At 42.4% G+C, this 20,735-nt stretch overlaps 1 protein-coding gene across 1 annotated transcript in view; it reads left to right on the top strand.

Moving 5' to 3' along the window:
* The first annotated feature begins 14,316 nt into the window (after window positions 1-14,316).
* CD96 (CD96 molecule) overlaps window positions 14,317-20,735 on the top strand; it is an 88,747-nt gene continuing 82,328 nt past the window's right edge. Inside the window, exons 1-2 of the mRNA XM_045785630.2 lie at window positions 14,317-14,473; window positions 16,405-16,758. Of these exons, the coding sequence (XP_045641586.2) occupies window positions 14,413-14,473; window positions 16,405-16,758 (415 nt within the window). The 5' untranslated portion in view covers window positions 14,317-14,412. The remainder of the gene's footprint in view (window positions 14,474-16,404; window positions 16,759-20,735) is intronic.

Genomic DNA, 20,735 nt, shown 5'->3' with positions numbered 1-20,735 from the left:
GCATCTTATTTTTATTACCATTCCTGTGGCTTCATTAGCTATACTGTTGGCCAAACTCCGTACCAAGTACTTTCACATGTGCGGTCTCACTGATTACTCACAGCAACCCTTCTCACCAGTTGTCATTGCCCTCATATGTAAGAAAACTAAGGCTCAAAGAAGTTGTTACTTGACCAAGGTCATTTAACTAATAGCTAGGGAATCCCAGATTTTAAGACTAAAGTTGGTTTTAATCCAAACTCTAAATTCCTAACCATATCCTATCCATAACATTGCTTAGAACAATGACATTGCAACAGTCCCTCGCTTTTCTCATTTTCCCAGTGTCTCCCTTAAGGCAAAATCTGATTTTCTAATTTGCTCATGCTCTGAAATCAAATCCTTGTCTGAAAATCACTGCCTTTGACCCAGCCTTTTGCTTCATATGTTACTATCTACATTAGGGATTGAAAACATAGCTGGAAACTTTAGTTAATGATGGATGGCACTAACCAGAGCATAGATCACTTTTCTCTAGCTCTTTCAAAACTAGCTAACACCACACTGAGAAAAATATGTTCGAATTGTTTTCATCAAGGAAAGAATTAGGCATAAATGCAAACTAACATTTTGGCAAAAGTTATTGTTGTCATTGTAAAAACAACACAATAGTACTAGGCATTTTGTGTTAATAATAGCTAATTTTGCCGTGGGTTTACTTTGGTGTCAGCTGCTTTACATGTCATGAATATTCACACTCACCCTATTTTCCCAATGCTAGGACACAGCACTTCAGAGATTAAGCATTTGTTTAGGGCGGCAGTGATGGGAAATGGCAAAGCCAAGAACCGAAGCAGATCGAACTGTAGGCATATGCTCCAAGTCAATACAGGTATCTTCCTTTATATTTGTGTATAGGCTTCCCGTATGGTTTGGGATTCTAACGTGGCAAACCAATCTCCAGTAGAAAGGCTTCTGATACATTTCTATCAAATATATCCACTGGGAGTGTAGACTTTTAAATTTCTGGAGGCCAAGCTAGATGCTGTTTCTAGTCCTCCCCACAGTGGTCACTATTAGACCAGAGCTTTGGAAAGGTTGGTTGTTTTTGATGAAAACCACTGGGGAGAAAGACTCTACCCCACAGATCCCCTCTGTCACAACAGGGGACCCAACACTGGGAAACTTGTTTTATCCCAAGATTGATATAAACTCAACATCCAGGACCTTTTGCTTTCCTTTTCTGTTTAAAATATATATTCTCTAATTTTTATTAATGTGATAAGGTTTTGGTTTGATTTCTCTTACTAATATTCAGTACCTGCTAATCATCTATTTAGCCTCATAATTTTTGAAAAATATTAGTTATATTTTTAAAAAATGTTTGTCCTTTTCCTTTTCGTGTGTTTAACTTCTTACCTCACGTTTCTAATCACAGGGATGATAATAGAGCAAAGAGCTCACACAGTGGAGGATAAGGACTTCTCTTCTTTTACTCACGTTCGCCTTTGATCATTGAGCAGATGATTCTCCAAAAAGACTCCTTCTGAGCTACTTAGAATATCTGTGGTTTAGCTCATGTCAGGATGTGTCTTCGGTCAGGGTCTTTGGGAAACATATGTGGTGAGATTTGCCCGCAGGAGGTTCAGTGGGGGCTGCTCTCGGGAACAATACCTACCTGGGAGTGAGGAAGCAAGACGGGGCAGAAGGAAAAGTTGATTTGCGATAAAGTTAAAGCGGGACTCAGCCCATCCTACAGGGGGGCTCTTGAGCTGGGATGACCCTTCAGAGTTGTCCACAATTGAGGCAAAGACCAGGCCTTTGTACCTGCCCCTCATTATCCTCTCATTACATGTGGGCTTTTCCCAGGAAGGAAGCATAAACTTGTCAGATGAAGAAAATTCTTGGAGAGTGACTCAGTTATGAGCCACTAGCAGGCAACACTTCCAGCAGCAGGGGAAATGCGTGATTCAGTCTTGGATGGGGGAGTTCGTCAGCACACCACAGGATCCGCTCTAAGATGCCAGGTTTCTCAGTGCTGAGAGCATGTTTGATTATCTGAGATGATTTTGCTTCAAGATATCTTTAGTGGTTTGAAAGATGACCCCCCCCAAAAGAAATGGGCAAGTCCTAACCTCCAGTACCTATAAATGTGACCTAATTTGAAAAAGAGTCTTCACAGATGTAATTAAGTTAAAGATCTCAAGATGAGATCATCCTGGATTAACAGTGTGGGCCCTAAATCCAGTGACTAATGTCTTTATAAGAAACAGAAGAGGAGGGGCTCCTGGGTGGCACAGTCGTTAAGCGTCTGCCTTCGGCTCAGGGCGTGATCCCGGCGTTATGGGATCGAGCCCCACATCAGGCTCCTCCGCTATGAGCCTGCTTCTTCCTCTCCCACTCCCCCTGCTTGTGTTCCCTCTCTCGCTGGCTGTCTCTATCTCTGTCAAATAAATAAATAAACTCTTTAAAAAAAAAAAAAGAAACAGAAGAGGAGATGACATGGGGAGAGGGGGAGAAGGTCATGTGATGACTGAAACAGACTGGGTGATGCTAACAGCCCCCAGAAGCTGAAGAATTAATGAACAGACTGTCTTGTAGAGGCTTCAGAGGCAGAGCACCCCTGCTGACCCCTGATTCTGGACTTCTTGTTTCTAGAATTGTGAGAGAATGAATTTCTGTTGTTTTAGCCACCGATTTTGTGGTAATTTATTACAGCGGCCCTAAGAAAACAAATAGAACATATACACCATTTAATCCCTATATAAGAAATTATATATTTAAAATCCGTGGCCTTCAATATCTCTGTCCAGTGGATTTAGTGCAAACTGTGACAACAGCGTGTCAGGACCCAGGACTGCATGGACATCACTTGGTGGTGTAGAATGTCTTGACAGATATTCATGAGAAAGGGTCTTAGTTCATAGTTTGGGGCTGCATCCTGCTACCCACTTTGAACTCTCCTCTTTCTGGTTTGCTTATTCTCAAGTATTCATTTCCCCACCTAATAGGTCGTGGGGATATTTTCCTGATCTGTAATATTTCATGCCCTAAGACAGGCTTCTTTTCCACATTATAGAGGTAAAAATTCCTTGGAAAAATCCAAGAGTTTTCCTAGATAAAGATTTCAAGTTGATGCCTGTGCACATGCTTTTTTCCTCCAGGGGAAACCTGGTCCTACCTGGAATGTTGAGACCAACTGAAAAGAGGAGGTCTATTAAGTGGTAACATTTGGTCTCCCTGGGGAATGCTCTTACCATACAAGGAGGTGAGAAGTGATGGAACTGAAGTTGAAAGGTGCTGATCATTTGCTTGTCTTTAAAATCAAGAACTAAGTCCTACTCTACAATGGTCAGAGTCTCAAACAATGTCTTAGTCATTCTCTATGCAGAACATAGTGACACCTTCTACTGATTTCAGCTATTTCTTCCTTGAGATCTGAGATCCTCTTTCAGGCATTGCCAATAGGGGGAACTCTTTCTTGTGATTGGACTTAACCTCCTATTGCACAGGACTGAAGGAAGTGACATCTTTCTGAGCCTTTCTCGTAGAAGGGAAAGGATCCTCAGCCGGCTCTCTTCCATCATCCTGCTGCAAAGACCCTGACCGGTGGCTTCTGAGGTGACTCCTCTGAGGCTGAGCACTCACCAGTGAGCTCTGCCATGGTACAGGTGCACCAGCAAAGAAAGCCTGCAGCCTTTTCTGTAATAATAACTGAGGACCACATAGCTGGCATGCTGGATACTACCTTTTTGTCCCTCCAGATCTACCATGCTTATTGGCCCAGGAGGCTGAGCTGTGTGGACTGTAAATGAGCTCTCTTGACCTCTGGTTTTGCAAATGTCTCAACCTTACTCTCCTTCCTCCCTCTGTGGAAAGTGGGGTTGAGATATTTATGTCCCCAACTCCCTATGCGAAGGGTTTCCATGGCTTGCCTGAGTTTCTATACTGAAGGCCACAGTCCCTGTCAGGAGGCCCTCTCCCTATAGTTACTCTCTCTGGTGAGCCTCTCCCAATTCCCCCCGGTCCTGGGAAAGGAAATGGCTCCCCAGTGTTGCTAGCCCTGAGGACTGTGCCATCCCTTCTTGTTTCCCCTACACCCTTCCATGCCTTAGATATAAACCCTATATTAAACTCAACTCCATTGTCACTTTGGGGCACGCCTTTTATTTTCGGCTGGGATGAGATTGGCTCACGAACTCTGGAGTCATGCAGCTCCCAGAAAGCGTAAGTTCAGTGAGAGCTGAGCCACTCGTGCCAGCAGAAGTTGCACTGTGGCTTCTCTGACACTTTACTCCCTGCCCATATGTAAGAGACCTGGATTTTATCATACTCATTCCCCCATAGTTATAGCATTGTACTCCTTAGCGTTCTGGCTATCAGAGAAAAGAGTCTTGTCATTGGTAGAGGGAGGTTTGTCACTTCTGTCTTAAGAACTGCTATTGAATTCCATGGCTCAGGTGACAAGGATTTCTTCATTTTCTACAGTTCGTTTGAGCATTTGGCAAGTCAGCCAGGAAATGTCTTTAAATTTATATTGACTTTGTCAAGGTATATATTGCCTGTTCTTTTATGAGCTGCTAATTTCCTTAGTCTTTTACACTTTAAAGTGGACCTAAAGGTCATAACTGGTGGGGGACCCAATGGGGTTTCTTGAACTGCTCATACTTACAGTGGTCACTGCTTTCCTTGACAATGTTAAAATGATGTCAGTGGAGGGTTCTTTATCTTTGTCTCCGTAGATCAGACCTAGTGCCTGACATGTAGTTGGAGCCCAATATTTGTTGAGAAACTCATCGGAATAAAGAATATGTGTTATTTTTAAGACTATCTGACTGGCTTGCTGCAATTTTGTGGACATTGTGAGATGACTATTTACTTAGTAAAGAGTGTTTTACCAAAAAAAAAAAAAATTCATATAGTATATGTTAGGTGGCCAAAACCTTTCTGGGGGCTGGGGATAGAGCAGTAAATAAGGAGACAGCCGGGGCATGCACGCCCCAGAAAGGCACAGAGTGAGATAAGAGTCTGTTTACAGCTACTTCCGGGTGTTATTCTCTGGAACAGAAATGGGGGACTGAAACGAGTAAAGCAGGGAAGGAGGAACAACCAATCCAAGGACATGTTATTAAGCAGCTGACACTGTGAGTAGATGTGTCTGGGTCCCTCTTGGCACCTTCTAAGGAGTCCTGTAGAACACACCTTAGAATCACCCACCTGAACATCAGAAGAGGAGGGATTTATGCACTAGCTCCTGCTCCTCATTGGCCACGTGTCGTCCCATGGGGTGTTAACTGCCTTGCACTTTCAGGGTTGTTCGTGTATCAGAATGGATGAGGCACTGTGTCTCTGCTCCAGAGATACCCGGGTCGGAAAGCGAGGGGCATTCAGGGCAGCTGAGGAGAGCGGCTAGTTACTTCCACAACAGCGGGAATGAAAAGCTAAGTCGGGGGGATATTTGGTGGGGTATAAGAGGTGATTAATACACAAAATTCCTGTCCTACAGAGCTTACATTCTAATGGAAAGTAAAGTGACAATACACCAACAGGAAAGTAAGCAACCAAACTTCTCATAGTACATAAACACCATGGAGGAAATACACCTGTTGATGTGAAAGAGACCCATGGGTGGGGAGAGGGGGTGTGCTCCCTTCTACAGTCATGGGGGTCAGAAAAGCCCTTGAAGAGTAAGGGGCATGTGAATAACCCCAGAATGACAGAATCCAGTCATTCTTCCACAAGGCCATGAAAGAGGACTAAGCAGACACGATGGCACACGTGGAGACCTGGGGTTAAAGAACACAGACAGCCTGAGGGACAGAAAGGAAAGAGGGGGGGCTGTGGTGAGTGAGGGCATCTGAGGCCCACCCACTGAGCCAGGGTCTCAGTGGTCAGTTGTGCAGAGCCTGGTCAGCCACAATGAGGTGTTGAGTTCCTCTCAAGCACCTGTATGCCTTAGAGATGTATGGAAAGAGGAGCTTAGACTTACAAGGCTGGCACTTGAGGTCTGCACCTCTTACGAGTAAGTGGCAGGTCTCTGATACAGTGTTCTGTGCAGTTTTATGCCCCAAAGGCACACATTTGAGTCACATGTCCTGTGAGGCTGGTATGTGGGGGTGAATCGCTTTGCTGGGACGTGAGTCCAGTTGACAACCCAGCCTGGTGTTGTGGTCCTTTTCTCAGGGTCACGTGAACAGCAGTATTTGTGGTATGATTAGCCTTTGTTTCTGTATGAAAAAGGGGCCCAAGTTAAAGCCATGCGTTTGAGCTCAATGTTTCTGGGACACGTAACTCCGAGACTTCAGGTTCATCCTTGCCCTTCACTGGGCACCAGATGCCGTGTTTATAAAATAAGGGGACGATTATTCTGAAGTTCAGGGTTCTGTAACTACGGTTAGAGTGTGAAACTGATACAAATACTGGTAATTCCAAGTAGATTCTAACATTCTCAAAAGCAACAAGGCATGATTTAGTTTTAGGGGAAAAAAGAAAGAAAGAAAAGAAAAGCTTTTCTAAGTTTCTCAAAAGTGACAAGGCATGATTTTGTTTTAGAAAATAAAACTTTGAGGATCTTCTGCTTGCTTCAGAGGACTCTGCACACATGGTGTTTTCTGTTGTTCGTTTGTTTGCATCGTCATCTAGTTCTAGAATTGTGGCCTTCCCAGCTGCGTGCTGGATAATTAGAACAGCTTCCCCATCGGCCGGCTGTGTGCGTTGAGGAGAGAGGGGAGGCCACAAAGAGAAAGCAAAGTGTTTGGAGAAGTAAATAAGAGATCTATAGTGCCTTCTCAGAGCAAAACCAAAGAGAAAAATACATAATAAATGGTGAAAGAACAGTGGCAATAAAGTAAAATCGATGCTGACTTACATAACGCCAGGCGAAGTTAACTCAATACGTTTGATTTAAAAATAGCCTGTGTGGTATCACCCGGAGAGTTGGTCAGAATTCCTCCAGGAAATTAAATTGAAAAGCAAGCAAGCGAACAAACAGATGCACAAACAGAAATTCTCAAATGAATGTGTGTGTGTGTGTGTGTGTGTGTACATCTATACATTCAGACATAAATTGCTCACTATTGTTTCCTCCATGACGTACTGGAGCAGGTTAGTAGAAAGAAATGGAATGGAAATAAAGAAAACCAAATGATTTCTAGGTTGTTTCTTACTTGTTAAGATATTGGAGGCAATTTGCCTTTTAATTTGAAGAATGGTTGGTTTCAACTGTTGAGCATACTGAACTGAACAGTTTAGTAGTGTAAGAGAAGACTCAGTGTCTCAGTTTGACAAGTAGCACAGGGTTCTTTACAACAAACTCTTTGACCTTGGGCAAGGCACTCACCTCTGGAGCCTCAGTTTCTTCATCTGTAAAATGAAGAGCTCCGTCTATACTAGAGAATCGGGTGCAGTTCCTTCTAGCTCCAACATTCTGAAGATTTTGGCAGAAAATAGACAGCCTTTGTGTTGGAGCATGCTCGTGCCTCTGTTTTTGACTCTTCCATAAAGAAGGCATATTTTTCAAAAGTTAGACTTCTTTTTTGGAGAAGGGGAGCATTTATTTATTTACAGCAGTCCTCTATATTCGTAGACCATTCTGGGGTCTGAGGTTCAAAAGAATGTCTGTGGTCTCTGTAAGATCCCCAATCACCAAATAAAGTGAAGTAATGTTTATTTCAAGGTTTTCATTGAGCCAGAAATGTAAAATAATACATTTTAAGGGATGTTCAGGAATGAGGACTACCTTTCTTTCTCACTAACTTAACCTTCCCATGACAATTTTTCTTCCCCCGAGAAAAGAATTTGATTTAGCTCTCAGTTACCTAGGAAGTGCTATTAATCACAATCTCCTATTTCCTGCTAACATTACCTAATTGAGGTGGTATTGAGCCACACCATTACAAAGCAGAGCAAATACCAAAGTGGCCTCTGTCCTCTTGTCTTCCTGCCTCTCTCACTCACTGGGTCTGGTTCTTGCTCTCACTCCCAAACTCAGAACTCCATTTAAAAAGAAATCATTAGTGGGACGGATTACTAGCAAAAAGTCAGATCCAGTCCTTGGTTGATTTTACTTAGTCTATTGTTTTCACCAAGTATAGACACACAATATCTGCATGTGAGTCTGTAGTTGTAAAAACACAATGTGGTTAAGAACATACTTGGATCACAGTATGTGATTGGGCTCCATACTATCTTTTTTAAGCTCTAAAATCAATTGGAATACTTCTCAGTTTTTCAGGTGGTACTTTTTTTTTTCCCCATTGCAGGTGAAGAGATGTTTTAAATAAATTTCAGTGTTTTGAAACTGGGTAGAACATCGAATCTGAAAGATATCTTTTATTCTATGTTAATCCTAGTAATATTAATTGTTTTTTTTTAAGATTTTATTTATTTATTTGATAGAGAGAGACAGCCAGCGAGAGAGGGAACACAAGCGGGGGTGGGGGTGGGAGAGGAAGAAGCAGGCTCCTAGTGGTGGAGCCTGATGTGGGGCTCGATCCCAGAACACTGGGATCATGCCCTGAGCCGGAGGCAGACGCTTAACGACTGCGCCACCCAGGCGCCCCAATATTAATAGTTTTTAAAATGTATTCCTGCAAAAGTCAGTATTATTGAATTATGAGTGAGCTAGCATTAGCTTTCCTGGGGCTTGGCAAAACCAACCTCTCTCTCCTGTCTCTCTGTTGGTCGCTCTTTCTCTCTCTCCTTATTTTAGTTTGCCACTGAAAAATATTCTAAGGTTACTAACTATAATTATTCAATTGAATTTTTAAATTCTATTTCTTAAAACATTAGGTAGAAATTTTGTACTTATCTTATGTTTTATACATCTATACAATAAAATAACATGTAACTATTTCCAAAGAAGGAGGTTTATCTTTGTTTTATAACATGTATATGTCTACAATATATTATGAAGTAAAACAAAAGGGACAGGCTGGAGCGCATGTGGTAAACATAGTAAAAATCAATTTTCTTCATACATACATATTTATGTAAAAGTCCAGAGAGATATAAGACAAAATATAAGTACCGGTTGTCTGTGGGTGGTTAGGATTCCAGCTGATTTTTATTTTCTTTGTTAACCTTTTTAAAATGCATTCTGGTAATGAACAGATATTAATGTTGTCATTGGAAAAAATGTATTACATTAAAATCAGTCTTTAATAGATGGCATTGAGCATGGTGGAAGTGATGGTGATAAAATAAATAGATTGCTATCTGCTGAAAGCGTCACGAAATTCTTTCTCATAAAATCTGAGTGAAAACCAAAAGGGGGAACTTGCTTCTCCTCTACCTGTACCCTAACAGGCTATCCCTCGCTTTCCATCTAAAGTCCAGTGATCCCTTGCCAGCTGCTCCTTGGGTAGGGTGGCTCTTCCGGCAGGGACCCTTTACATTTAATCCATGACACTTCACCATGGTTTTACAGCCTTTACATCTACTACAGTTTTTCTTTTCTCCTCATTCTGATGCACAGAACTTTACAGCAGATTTTGATTCCATGTCCAGTTGGACACCAGCCTCTTTCTTTGTAATGTCCACACCCCTGTCACAGTCTGCCATAACCAATCAGTAGACTCTTGTCCTCTGCTGCTTAAAGAAATACAAGACTCCTCCCTTTCCCCCCCCTTATTTTTTTCACAAGTCTACCCAGTTGGTCTTTCTAAAATGTTATTTTGGGGTGCCTGGGTGGCTCAGTTGGTTAAGCGGCTGCCTTCAGCTCAGGTCATGATCCCAGAGTCCTGAGATCGAGCCCTGCATCAGACTCCCCACCCCTCCGGGAGCCTGCTTCTCCCTCTCCTTCTGCCTGCCGTTCCCCTGTGCTTGTTCTCTCTCTCTCTCTCTGTCAAATAAATAAAATCTTGAACATAATAAATAAAATGTTGTTTTTTATATGTTACTCTTTTGTTGAAAAAACTATTAACACTCTCTGACATGAAGAAATATAGCTCAGAATTCAAAGCACTCCATAATGTAATCTTACCCCTTGGACAGCTTTGACCCCAAGCCCCTCAAAGAAGTTGTTCCACGGTAACAACTGACTCTCTGAGTTGGCCTTGAGCTTCAGCAGTTCCAACTGATGGCTCTTACTGTTTCCTCTGCTTGGAATGACTTACCTTGTGGTTTCCACCAGACTTGTCTTTACAGTATGAGGCCAAGTTTCGGTTCTCCACTGACTTGATCCCTATACCTCCTCCTTGCCTAAAATCTTGGGCTACCTACTCATTCAGTTCCATGCCTTGTGTTTCTTGACTCCTTTATGGTGTGCGTGGATGTTTCTCTTCAGCAAGATAATAAGTTCCCTAAGAGTAAGACTTGTGTCTTATTATTTGCATTTTAAAATCACCCAAAACTGGTGCAGCTGAGTGGCTCAGTCAGTTAAACTGACTCTTGATTTCGGCTCAGGTCATGATCTCAGGGTCCTGAGATCCAGCCCTGCACAGGACTCTGCACTGGGCCTGTGGTCTGCTTGACATTCTCTCTCCCTCTCGCCCTCCCTCTGCTTGTACGCTCTCTCGCTCAAAAGTAAACAAAATCCGTTTCATTCCCCCTTCTGATTTTATTTACTTTTGAGCGAGAGAGCGTACAAGCAGAGGGAGGGCGAGAGGGAGAGAGAATGTCAAGCAGACCACAGGCCCAGTGCAGAGTCCTGTGCAGGGCTGGATCTCAGGACCCTGAGATCATGACCTGAGCCGAAATCAAGAGTCAACTATGGACTATGAGAAACAAACTGAGGACTTCAGAGGGGAGGGGGGTGGGGGAATGGGATAGACCGGTGATGGGTAGTAAGGAGGGCACATATTGCATGGTGCACTGGGTGTTATACACAACTAATGAATCATCGAGCCTTACATCGGAAACCGGGGATGTACTGTATGGTGACTAACATAATATAATAAAAAATCAATAAAAAAATAAATTAATTAATTAATTAAAAAAAAAAAAGTAAATAAAATCCGGGGCGCCTGGGTGGCACAGTCGTTAAGCGTCTGCCTTCAGCTCAGTGCGTGATCCCGGCGTTCTGGGATCGAGCCCCACATCAGGCTCCTCCGCTATGAGCCTGCTTCTTCCTCTCCCACTCCCCCTGCTTGTGTTCCCTCTCTCACTGGCTGTCTCTCTCTCTGTCAAATAAATGAATAAAATCTTTAAAAAAAAAAAGTAAATAAAATCCCCCCAAACTATGCCTCTTCAGTAATCCCTTCAGAGTTGGCACTCAATAAATATCTCTTGATAAAAGCAGCATGTTTTCTAAGCATTTGGGGAGAGCAACATGTACAAAGGTATAACACTCCACATTTGAATGTTTATATATAATAATTAAAGAATAAAATCCAAGACAAATCAGTAATACCTGAGGTAACCTCTATGCAAACCACAAAAGTAAGTTTACCATTTGCTCAAGTTCCTATTTCTGAAAATGTCCTTTTCTCATTGAGGGTAAATGTTTAGATGAAGCATTTAAAAAGTTTGCTCAAAACACACAATTATGGCTTGCCTCCAGCAGAAATAATGCGTGCCCCCGCTTCTCATTGTAAATAATTGAATTTGCCTCTGAAGTTCAAGAAGTTCAAGATTTCTTTTTGTGTGTGAAACTGACGGCTTCTGTTTTCTCTTTATATGCAGCAGACTCTAATCTGAGGCAGAAGAAATGCTGTGCAATTGGGATTTGGTGAGCAGGGAGGATAATAGAGATTTTCAAGACTTCCATAGAGGAGTTATTTTTAAGTACAGAGAATGCCTATCCCTACGCTGAAAGGGCCTTTAGAAAATGTGACTGGAATTGAAAAGCCGCGGGGGCAATTCCCATCACCTGGGAGAGCAGTGCCGGTCCGCAGGGCGTTGCTGCCACCTGCTGCATGCACACGGGTACGGAGGGGCGGTCGCGTGGGTCTTGCAGCGTAGGACACCAGGTGCACTCCATTAATATTCGGTGGGCATCTGCAATTTTTTCTTCTCTTACAGCCTGAGTAAAGCCCAAAGGGAAGCTAGCGAAATTTGATGACTCTGGGCCACAGAGGTTTCTAGCTATAAAACCCACGAACCAAGCTCTAAGTCACACCCAGAGAGGGCAGATTTGCCCAGCAGCCCCTGAATGGGTGCCTTGGGCAGGCCAACCCCAGTGGAAGGCAAGGATTCCCAGAGTCTGTAGTTCCGGAAAATAAGTGATGTTTTCCCTTCTTCTGAACTTGAGGGATTTTTTTTTTTTAAGTGTTTAAGTTTAAAGCACTAGGAGACAGGAGAGCACTAACTGCTTTAAGAGGAGGTATTGTTCTTCTTCTTTTTTTTTTTTTTTTAAGATTTTATTTATTTGAGAGAGAGCACAAGCCGGGTAAGGAGCAGAGGGAGAAGCAGACTCAAGCGGGATGAGTGGAGAGAGAGCAAGGGAGAAGCAGACTCTCTGCTGAGCAGGGAGCGTGATGTGGGGCTCGATCCCAGGACCCTGAGATCATGACCTGAGCCAAAGGCAGACACTTAACCAACTGAGCCACCCAGGCTCCTCAAGAGGAGGTATTGTTCTTAGAGAATTCAATACGTTTAGATTTTTATGGATTTCATGTAGGTAAATCCTCTCAATAGGACAGGTGGAATGAGGTGACCGAAATCCTTCCCCAGGCTTGTCATGTGTCCCAATGGAATGGGAACACCAACCTGCAGATCCTATGTTTGCCACTATGCTCCATCACTGTGATTTACTAGCATTTCCAGGGGTAAAAGGGGAAGAGACGAAGGCGGTCAGAGCAGCGATGTCTCCTGACTTTCAAAGTCTTCAGACTTCCCAGCCTCCCTGAAAGCATCCCTGTCAGCACCACCTGACCCAATACCTCCAGCGATCTGAAGCTAAGTGTGGAGGTGGGGTTGGGGGTGGGAATAAAGGTATGGGGAGCCCTGGGCTAGGAAATAAGTAACTCCATCTTCTGGCCTTTGCAAGAAATATCATTAGCTTTGTAGTGAGGAATTGGTATGATAGTTGTCATGGCAAGTGTTCACAGTGATGGTACAGAGGGTAGCCTGGTGGAGAGGGTAGAGGGTAGTCTGGACATCCAGGATGGAACCCCTGTTTCACCACATGCAAATCTCTGTTCCCCCAGCTAAATTCTGGTCTCCTAAATGGCAAAGGTGATGCCTTATGTCTTAGTGTCGTCCATATTCCTCCCAAGTCCTCATATAGGGACAGATCAGTATATACATGATAGGTCAGTATATCATGATGTCGTGCTACACAATGACAATATACATGATAACAACACAGCCAGAGTTATCTCCCTGTGACCCCAAGAGAACAACCACCTCAGGAACACAGCTCAGCCTTCCTGTCTGTCTTCAGGCTTGCTGGCTGCTGCCTTTATTGTAGTAGTGAAATTAGGCTCACGGGTATTTCACCAACTGTTCCTATGGTTGCATGTAAACACATACATTTACTCGGTTTTATTCTTTGTCCATCAGCCCTAGGCTGTAGTCCTCAGCCTAATGCTTGTTCTCTTAAGGTTGGAAGGTTATTTTATCTCAAGCTGGAAAACTAGTATGTGGCATCTTACCTGGCAGGGAAGCTGTCATATATTAGGAGTCACTTCCCTCCACTCCAGTCTCAGTCCTCTGCAAATGGAAGTAATGGGGCAGATACCACAGGCCTGGCAGCTGGCGGAGGTAGGAGGTTCTCTGCCTTTGGATTCAGATTGTTTCAGCCTTACTCTGGTTTTTGGCTGGGACACCGACGAGTTCTTCTGCTGTCAGAAAAAAAAAAAAAATCCTTCAGCTGGCAGGGTGGGAGATTTCCCTGCCTGACCTCCAGCCTAGCCCAGACAGGTGGGGGGGGGGAGCCCTCCCTTCTTAACACCTGCAGGAAATGTGGGCTTTCCTGCATCAGGGGTGACAATAAAATTCAGTTTGATAGCTGATGTTACCCTCCGTTACTTTTCAGATTTTATTAAAATTAAATGTGTTAATTCTTTGTTCTTTCACCCGGGAGCCATTCTGGAAAGAAAACATATTTTAAAAGTGAACAGAAAAACTGTAATGAAGGACACGAAGCTCACATTTGTTAAATGACTTCGTGTTCTTGAAAAGAAATGTATAAAAAGCACATATTGAATCGCTCTGCATGACTTTCTTTGTTTGGATTTTAGAAGCAGCATGACTGACACAGAGATCCTGAAGGAGAGAATCTTTGGATCCTGAGAAGTCTTTTAACGAAGGTGATACACAGAATTTCAGAGAACAATTTCAACATTGTTCTGGTGAAGGTTATACTTAGCTCTGAACCACATTACTTTCCTGTCTACGTTTCATTTCCTGGGGTCTTGCCAAATGATAAACAGACCCAGGCGTGCAGTAGGTTTGGGGTTTTCTGCACAAATAGGGTAGCTGGAGTTTGCTTCAAGGCACCAGTTGACTTCCGTGATTATGGAGCTGCTGGCGTAAGGCCTTCAGGAGACGATGGAGAAAAAATGGACCTACTGTGCTGTCTGTTCCATCATCCAGATTCATTTTGTCAGGGGTAAGGCTTCCAGTTGTCCTGTCTTGTCAAATCCGCTGCTTTAGGGGCAAGTGGGGCCTCTGTTCGTTTAAAATGCATGTGACTACTGCTGACATTGATCACCGAAGGCAGGTCGTTGCTAAGGTTTTCAGTTACGACTTTAAGTGGCAGCTTTCGGAGAGATGTTAGAGTCTAGAAATGATTACTAACGAACACTAAAAACGAGAAGGGAATGAGTGGTTTGTGCCACTGCTCTGAGACATTTTTACCCATTTCCTTCCTAAGAGGATCTCTGGAGTAACTGGGAAATCGTGCTTCTTGGAAATGAAATGCTCTCCCCTTGGTTGTCAGAACAACTCCGAACACTGAAAAAATCACAAAGCCATCAGTGCTGCGGGATCCTTGCTCAACTTTTTCTTTCTCTTGAGGATCCTTTTTCTTTTGTATATAATAAGCATTACTCCTCCAAATATGAATGTCTCTGGGAGTGGAACATATGTTGAATTTTAATGAGGCATGTGTAGGTGTGGACCTGGAAGACAAAGTAGGGTCCCTACAACACTGGGAACCGTTGCCTTCAGGGCCTATTTAAACATAGCTGGAGGAAAGATTAGTTCTGCATTCCATAGCATGGGGGAATTAAAGGGAGCCTGAGTGTCTTGAGAATTAACTATGCTTTACAGATAGAGCTACAAAGATTTTAAGGAGAATTTCTAAATCAAAGGAGACTTTGGAATACAATGCTGTGGATAGAATCAGAAGCACATTACCAGGCAAAGGAAAGCTTACAGGGAGCAACATTAAACCGTACTAACTGCTCACCCAAACTTTTGAATCCATAAAAGTGTAATAATTCCCATTTGTCAAGTGCCTTAGAGAGCCTTGTTTCTTCTCCGTTGCTTGTCATCTTTTTATCTTTTTCCTTTGTGAGCTTCAGTGGTACTTGTCATAATAATATCTCATTCCTGGAACAGTGTTCCATTAATGCTAAAATTGGGCCTCCACTATTGAAGGCATGTCAAAGGCTCAATGCTTAACATAGTTTAAGTGCCTTGTACCATGTGGTCAGAGAGCTGCTGGGAGAGAATCTTCTTCTTTTATGTCTAGTATTTCAAAGTGTTGATGATAGACGATGCTGACCGTAGTTTATCTTTAGTGGAAACTCTACCTGAGGTATTTTCTCCCTTCCTCCCCTCAGGGGCCCTAACTGCATGGACACGGAGGTCTCTTTGATCTGCATATTGAATGTCAGATTTCTTACTCGTCTCAACCAATTCGGGAGGCAGTTTGGATGTTATGAAGGTTATAGAAAGAGCACGGACTCTAGGCAACCAAATGCATGTTCTTTTACTGAGGTGTGACCTTAAGCAAGTCACTTAATCACCCTGTGCCTCAGTTTCCTCTTTGATAGAGTGTTAACAACATCATTCTGTGGTATGTGAGGAGGATTCGATAAAATAGCCTATACAAAAGCCTCTTGTGAACATAGATTTTTAAAAACAGCTCTACACATGTCAGTTATCTTTTCAGTTTCAGGAAATATTATTGGTGTGTTATATGTAGCTGTTGATTCATAAAACCAAAAAAAAGTCAATTATATTCATTGTTAAAGTAGTTGTCATAATAAGTTTGCTGGTGGGCTTCAATTTCTAGATAGGCTTAATTTTATTCACAGGTAGTCAGAGAACTTAAATTATCCTTTGGACAGACCAACAGACAAAGAGAGGAATATCCCTCTAGCGTCCTTAAGCAAATGCTTCTCAGGGTTTGTACTGAGCTTCTGCTTCTCGGTCTGTCTTCTCTATTGTGCACAGGCTCCCTCCTACACATAAGGCAGCCAGAGAGAAAATTCCTCAGTTGCTCCCTCACCTCACCAAAGTGACCAAGGTTTTTAAATAAGAGTCATTCCATATGAATCCTGTAAACTAATGGCTCATGTCCTTCCTTTTCAGGGGTATGGGAGAAAACATCCAATACAGAAAACATCTATGCTTTTCCTGGCTCTGATGTCAACCTGACCTGCCAAACATGGAAGACAGGCTTCTTGGTGCAGATGCAATGGTCCCAGGTCACTGATAAGTTGGATCTGATTGCCCTTTATCATCCGCAGTATGGCTTGCACTGTGCTAATGCCAGTCCCTGTGAGTCACTGGTGACTTTCACGGAAACTCCCAGAAATGTGTCAACGTGGACTCTGCATTTAAAGAACGTGTCCTCCTCACTCACTGGGAAGTATGAGTGTAGCTTTACTCTGTATCCGGAGGGTGTTCGGACTAAAATCTACAACCTACTCATTCAGACAAATGGTAAGCATAACTATAGAGGGGAAGGAGCACATGCTTTCATTGGGCTCTCGCTCATTCGACAGATATGTATTATGAGCCAACCGTGGCTAGACATGGTGCTAAGTACACAGAGGTTGGGCAGAAAGAGGTATTGCCTAAAAGAAAGACAGGAATTAATCAAATAATTCCACAAATAAATGTAAAATTGCAACACTGGTAAGTGATAAGGATAAATGATAACAGTCTTGTGAAAGAGCATAAAATAGAGGCCAGGGAATTTGGCCCTGAGAAAGCAACACCTGAGCGGAGGTCTGAAGGAGGGGTAGACATTAACACCATTTAGGAGGTGGGAGGTTTGTGAGTGATCCAGGGCGAGGGAGCAGGTTAAAGGATGAGGTGGGAGACATGGCAAAGACCAGATCATGTCAGATCTTGTCAGCCACATTTGAAGTTTTGATTTTTATCTAAGAGCCATAGAAAGACATTGAAGTGTTCACAACACAAGGATGGCATGACATTTATAGCCTGGTTGTACTTGTGTCAGAAAAAGATCATGCCAGTTTCAGTGGGAGAATGGAACGAAAGTGGGCAAGAAGGAAAAGGTGGGAACAAGCTAGGAGACAGAGGAGAGAGAGTGGTAGTTTGGGTAGACATAGAAAGAGATGACAAATGGAATGCTTCAGGCATAAGATAGATGTGACTTACTAATAGAATGGGTATAGGACAATGGTAGTATGAGTGAAGGGGAGAAGAAAAGTTAAGGTGACATGGGGAGTGCCATTCACTGAAGACAAAGGGAACAGAGCAGGTTTGTGGGGGGATGTATGCAAGTGGCTTTGGATATATGGCATATTTAGTACTGGGCAGGCAAAGGTACCAAGGAAGCCGCTGAACATGTAGCATTCGCACATACGTGCCTTAGAGGGCTGCATTTGAAGGCAGGAATCCTGGGCTTCAGTTCTAGTTCCTTCCTGGCCAGAAATAAATTTCACCTGGGGCCTGTCATGTACATTCTCTGAGCCCATCTGGAAAATGATGATAATAATGCCTACCGTAAATCAGTTAGTCCTACAGTAAATGATTTCCATTTATTCTAATGGAAAAGAATGAAAATGAAAGCCAACAAATGGAAAATGCACTGGAAATGAAATGTTTTTAACTCAGGGGCAAAGTGGCCTGGTAATATAAGAGAAAAACAACAAAAATTAACTCATGAAGGCTGTGCTAAAAGAGGCCCCGAACTGCCCAGGACAGGCAACAGGGATGGATTTATTACCTCGTCTCTATTTCTGACCAGGAGATAAGACCATGGTGTTGGGACAGTCCACCTGGAGACCAGGAGCGCCTCCAGCACGACATTACGATGCCTTATTCCAATTGCTGTTTTCCGGGAAAAAAGAAACACTTGAGTTCAAATCGGGGATGGCGTGGGGTGGGGTTGAATGAAGAGCATTTTATAAGGAGACCTGTGTAGAACGTACTTCGCTACACATACTTTGGAGTCAGGTAGCCTGGATTTGAGTGTTGGCTCTGTTGTTTAATATATATATATATATTCTTTGTCAAGTTATTTCAAGTCTCTAAGCTTTTGTTTTCTTATACAACAAATACGGATAATTATAGTACTGCCTTTACAGGTACCATTATTTTGATGATTAAATGGGATAATTTGTGTAAAGCACTTAGCATAGTTCCTGCCAGAGAGTCAGAGTTTGGAAAAGGGTAGTGTTCATTAAGAAGAGTAATAATGATAATGAGTGAACTCTATTTATCAGTTCTTATTTAAAATGGGTCCTCCTCCCTTTTTTTTTCTATTTGCCTAATTCGGAACCCAAAGGAACATTGAACATACATTAGCACAAGTACACATTGACCTTGGCTTTAGATAAAGATTTTGTACCTTTTGCCTAAATCTATAAACTGTACTATTGCATCTCTGAGGATCTAAAGCCTACCCCATCGAGAATTGGCAACATGGATTGATGTTCCCTGTAGGAAATAAGGGATATGGGATAGCTTAGCTCCACACAAGGACAGCACTGGAGAAGAGGTGGTATGTTCCCCAGAAAGGAGAGTGGTGTTGCCTGTAAGGAAAGCATATTTCTTAAAATAAAGGGCAACTCAAAGAAGCCAAGTTTGTAGCTACTAAAAACTGCAAATCTCTGGAGAGGCAGAAGCCATGTCTACACGTTTTGTGGTTGGAAATTTCCCAGTCTTCTGATTGTAACTTTGCTGTTGGTCGGCTGGACCAGATGAAAAAAAATGGCCTCAACGTTAGACAAATAGTTCTGATATTGTGTACTGAGTACAAAGGGAGCAACATACAAAATATCAAAACAGAAAGGGACAAAACATCCTTCATCACAGAGTGACCTGAAGTGTAAGCCTGGTGGAGAGTGAAGGGGTAGACACTTAACTCAGATGAGGCAGTTGTCATACAAAAGCCCTGTCAAATCCCCACCCAAGGACACATCTTTTCGCCCGTTATTCCTTTGATCTTCACTCACTTCTCTCGCTTGTGCCATTTCCCTAGTACATCCTTGGGAGATCTTCAGGTTCACAAGCTAGTTGGGTAAGCAAAGCACACATGAAGTGTAAACACTGACGAAGCACGTGAACAAAAGCAAATTGAGATGGTGCAGAAGATCTCAGTATGAAAATCTGCAGTACCACGGGCAGCTGGGACCTCTGGTCTCCTTTCTGTTGTCTTCTGAGCCATTCTCCTCCCTGTCTGTCCATAAAACAGTATGTGTCTAAATTCTGTCCCCATGTCCCCAGAGGGCCTGAGAACGGCTTCTGTTCTCTTCTCACAATATCTTGTTCCTTTGTGTGGCTGGTGCTCTGGGGCTGTGGATGAGGGTAGAAATGATAATGAACAGTTGGGCATCTGCTGCTTTTTCATTCTCACCCCCAGGGTTTCCTCCTGGGTTAGCTTTCACGTTAGCCCAAGAAAAGCAGTTTTCTGAGTTAAGCCTTTAGTTGTTGTAATTAATCCAGGTTTCCTGGATTTTGTTTTCTTATATAAGTGCCTGAGATTGTATGATTTTTGATGTATTTTAAAATTTGAAGTTACTAGTATCTGTTATAAAAGTGCAGTGTGACTTTGATTTCCCAGATCACAACAAAAGCCTTGGAGGGCTGTTAATGTTGTTACTGGAAGCAGTAGAAGGGGAAGAAGTAATGGTAATACAAGGAGGAGGAGGAGGGGTAATAGAAGTAGTATAGGATACAGTAAAAGAACTATTATATTACTAGTAATAGAATATAATATCTTGATAATATAATCTTGATAATTTGACTACCCTGTCTAAAGGCATAATTTGTTCTTCGACTCTTTTCCAGTTTTATTGAGATATAATTGACATATGACATTGTATTTGTTTTAGGTGTACAACAGATAATTTGATACTTATATATGTTGTGGAATGATTACCACAATAAGTTTAGTTAATATCCATCACCTCACAAAGTTAAATTTTTTTTCTTGTGGTGAGAACTTTTTAAGATTTACTTTCTTAGCACCTTTCAAACATATGATACAGTATTGTTAACTTTAGTCACCATGCTGTATATCTTATAATTGGAAGTTTGTACATTTCACCCCATGCCTCTACCTCTGGCAACCACCACCCTGTTCTCTGTATCTATGAGTTCATTTTGTTTTGTTTTTTAAGTTCCACATATAAATGAAATCATACAGTATGTGTCTTTCTTTGTTCATGTAGCATAATTCCCTCAAGGTCCATCCATATTGTCACAAATGGCAGGATTTCCTTCTTTTTTATAAATGAATAATATTTCCTCATATATTAGAATATTTTATTTATCCATTCATCCATCGGTGGACACTTGGGTTGTTTCTGGGTCTTACCTATTGTAAATAGTGCTGCAATGAACATGAGGAGGCATATATCTTTTCACGATAGTGATTTTATTTCCTTTAGATACATAGCCAGAAATAGAAATGCTGGATCATATGGTAGTTCTAATTTTATTTT

Source organism: Ursus americanus, chromosome 4 (assembly GCF_024610735.1).
Source record: "Ursus americanus isolate L20-20 chromosome 4, mUrsAme1.1.p, whole genome shotgun sequence".
Classification (NCBI taxonomy): Eukaryota; Metazoa; Chordata; class Mammalia; order Carnivora; family Ursidae; genus Ursus; species Ursus americanus.
Note: the sequence above shows the minus strand (reverse complement) of the source record. Positions and strands in the feature narration are given on the sequence as shown.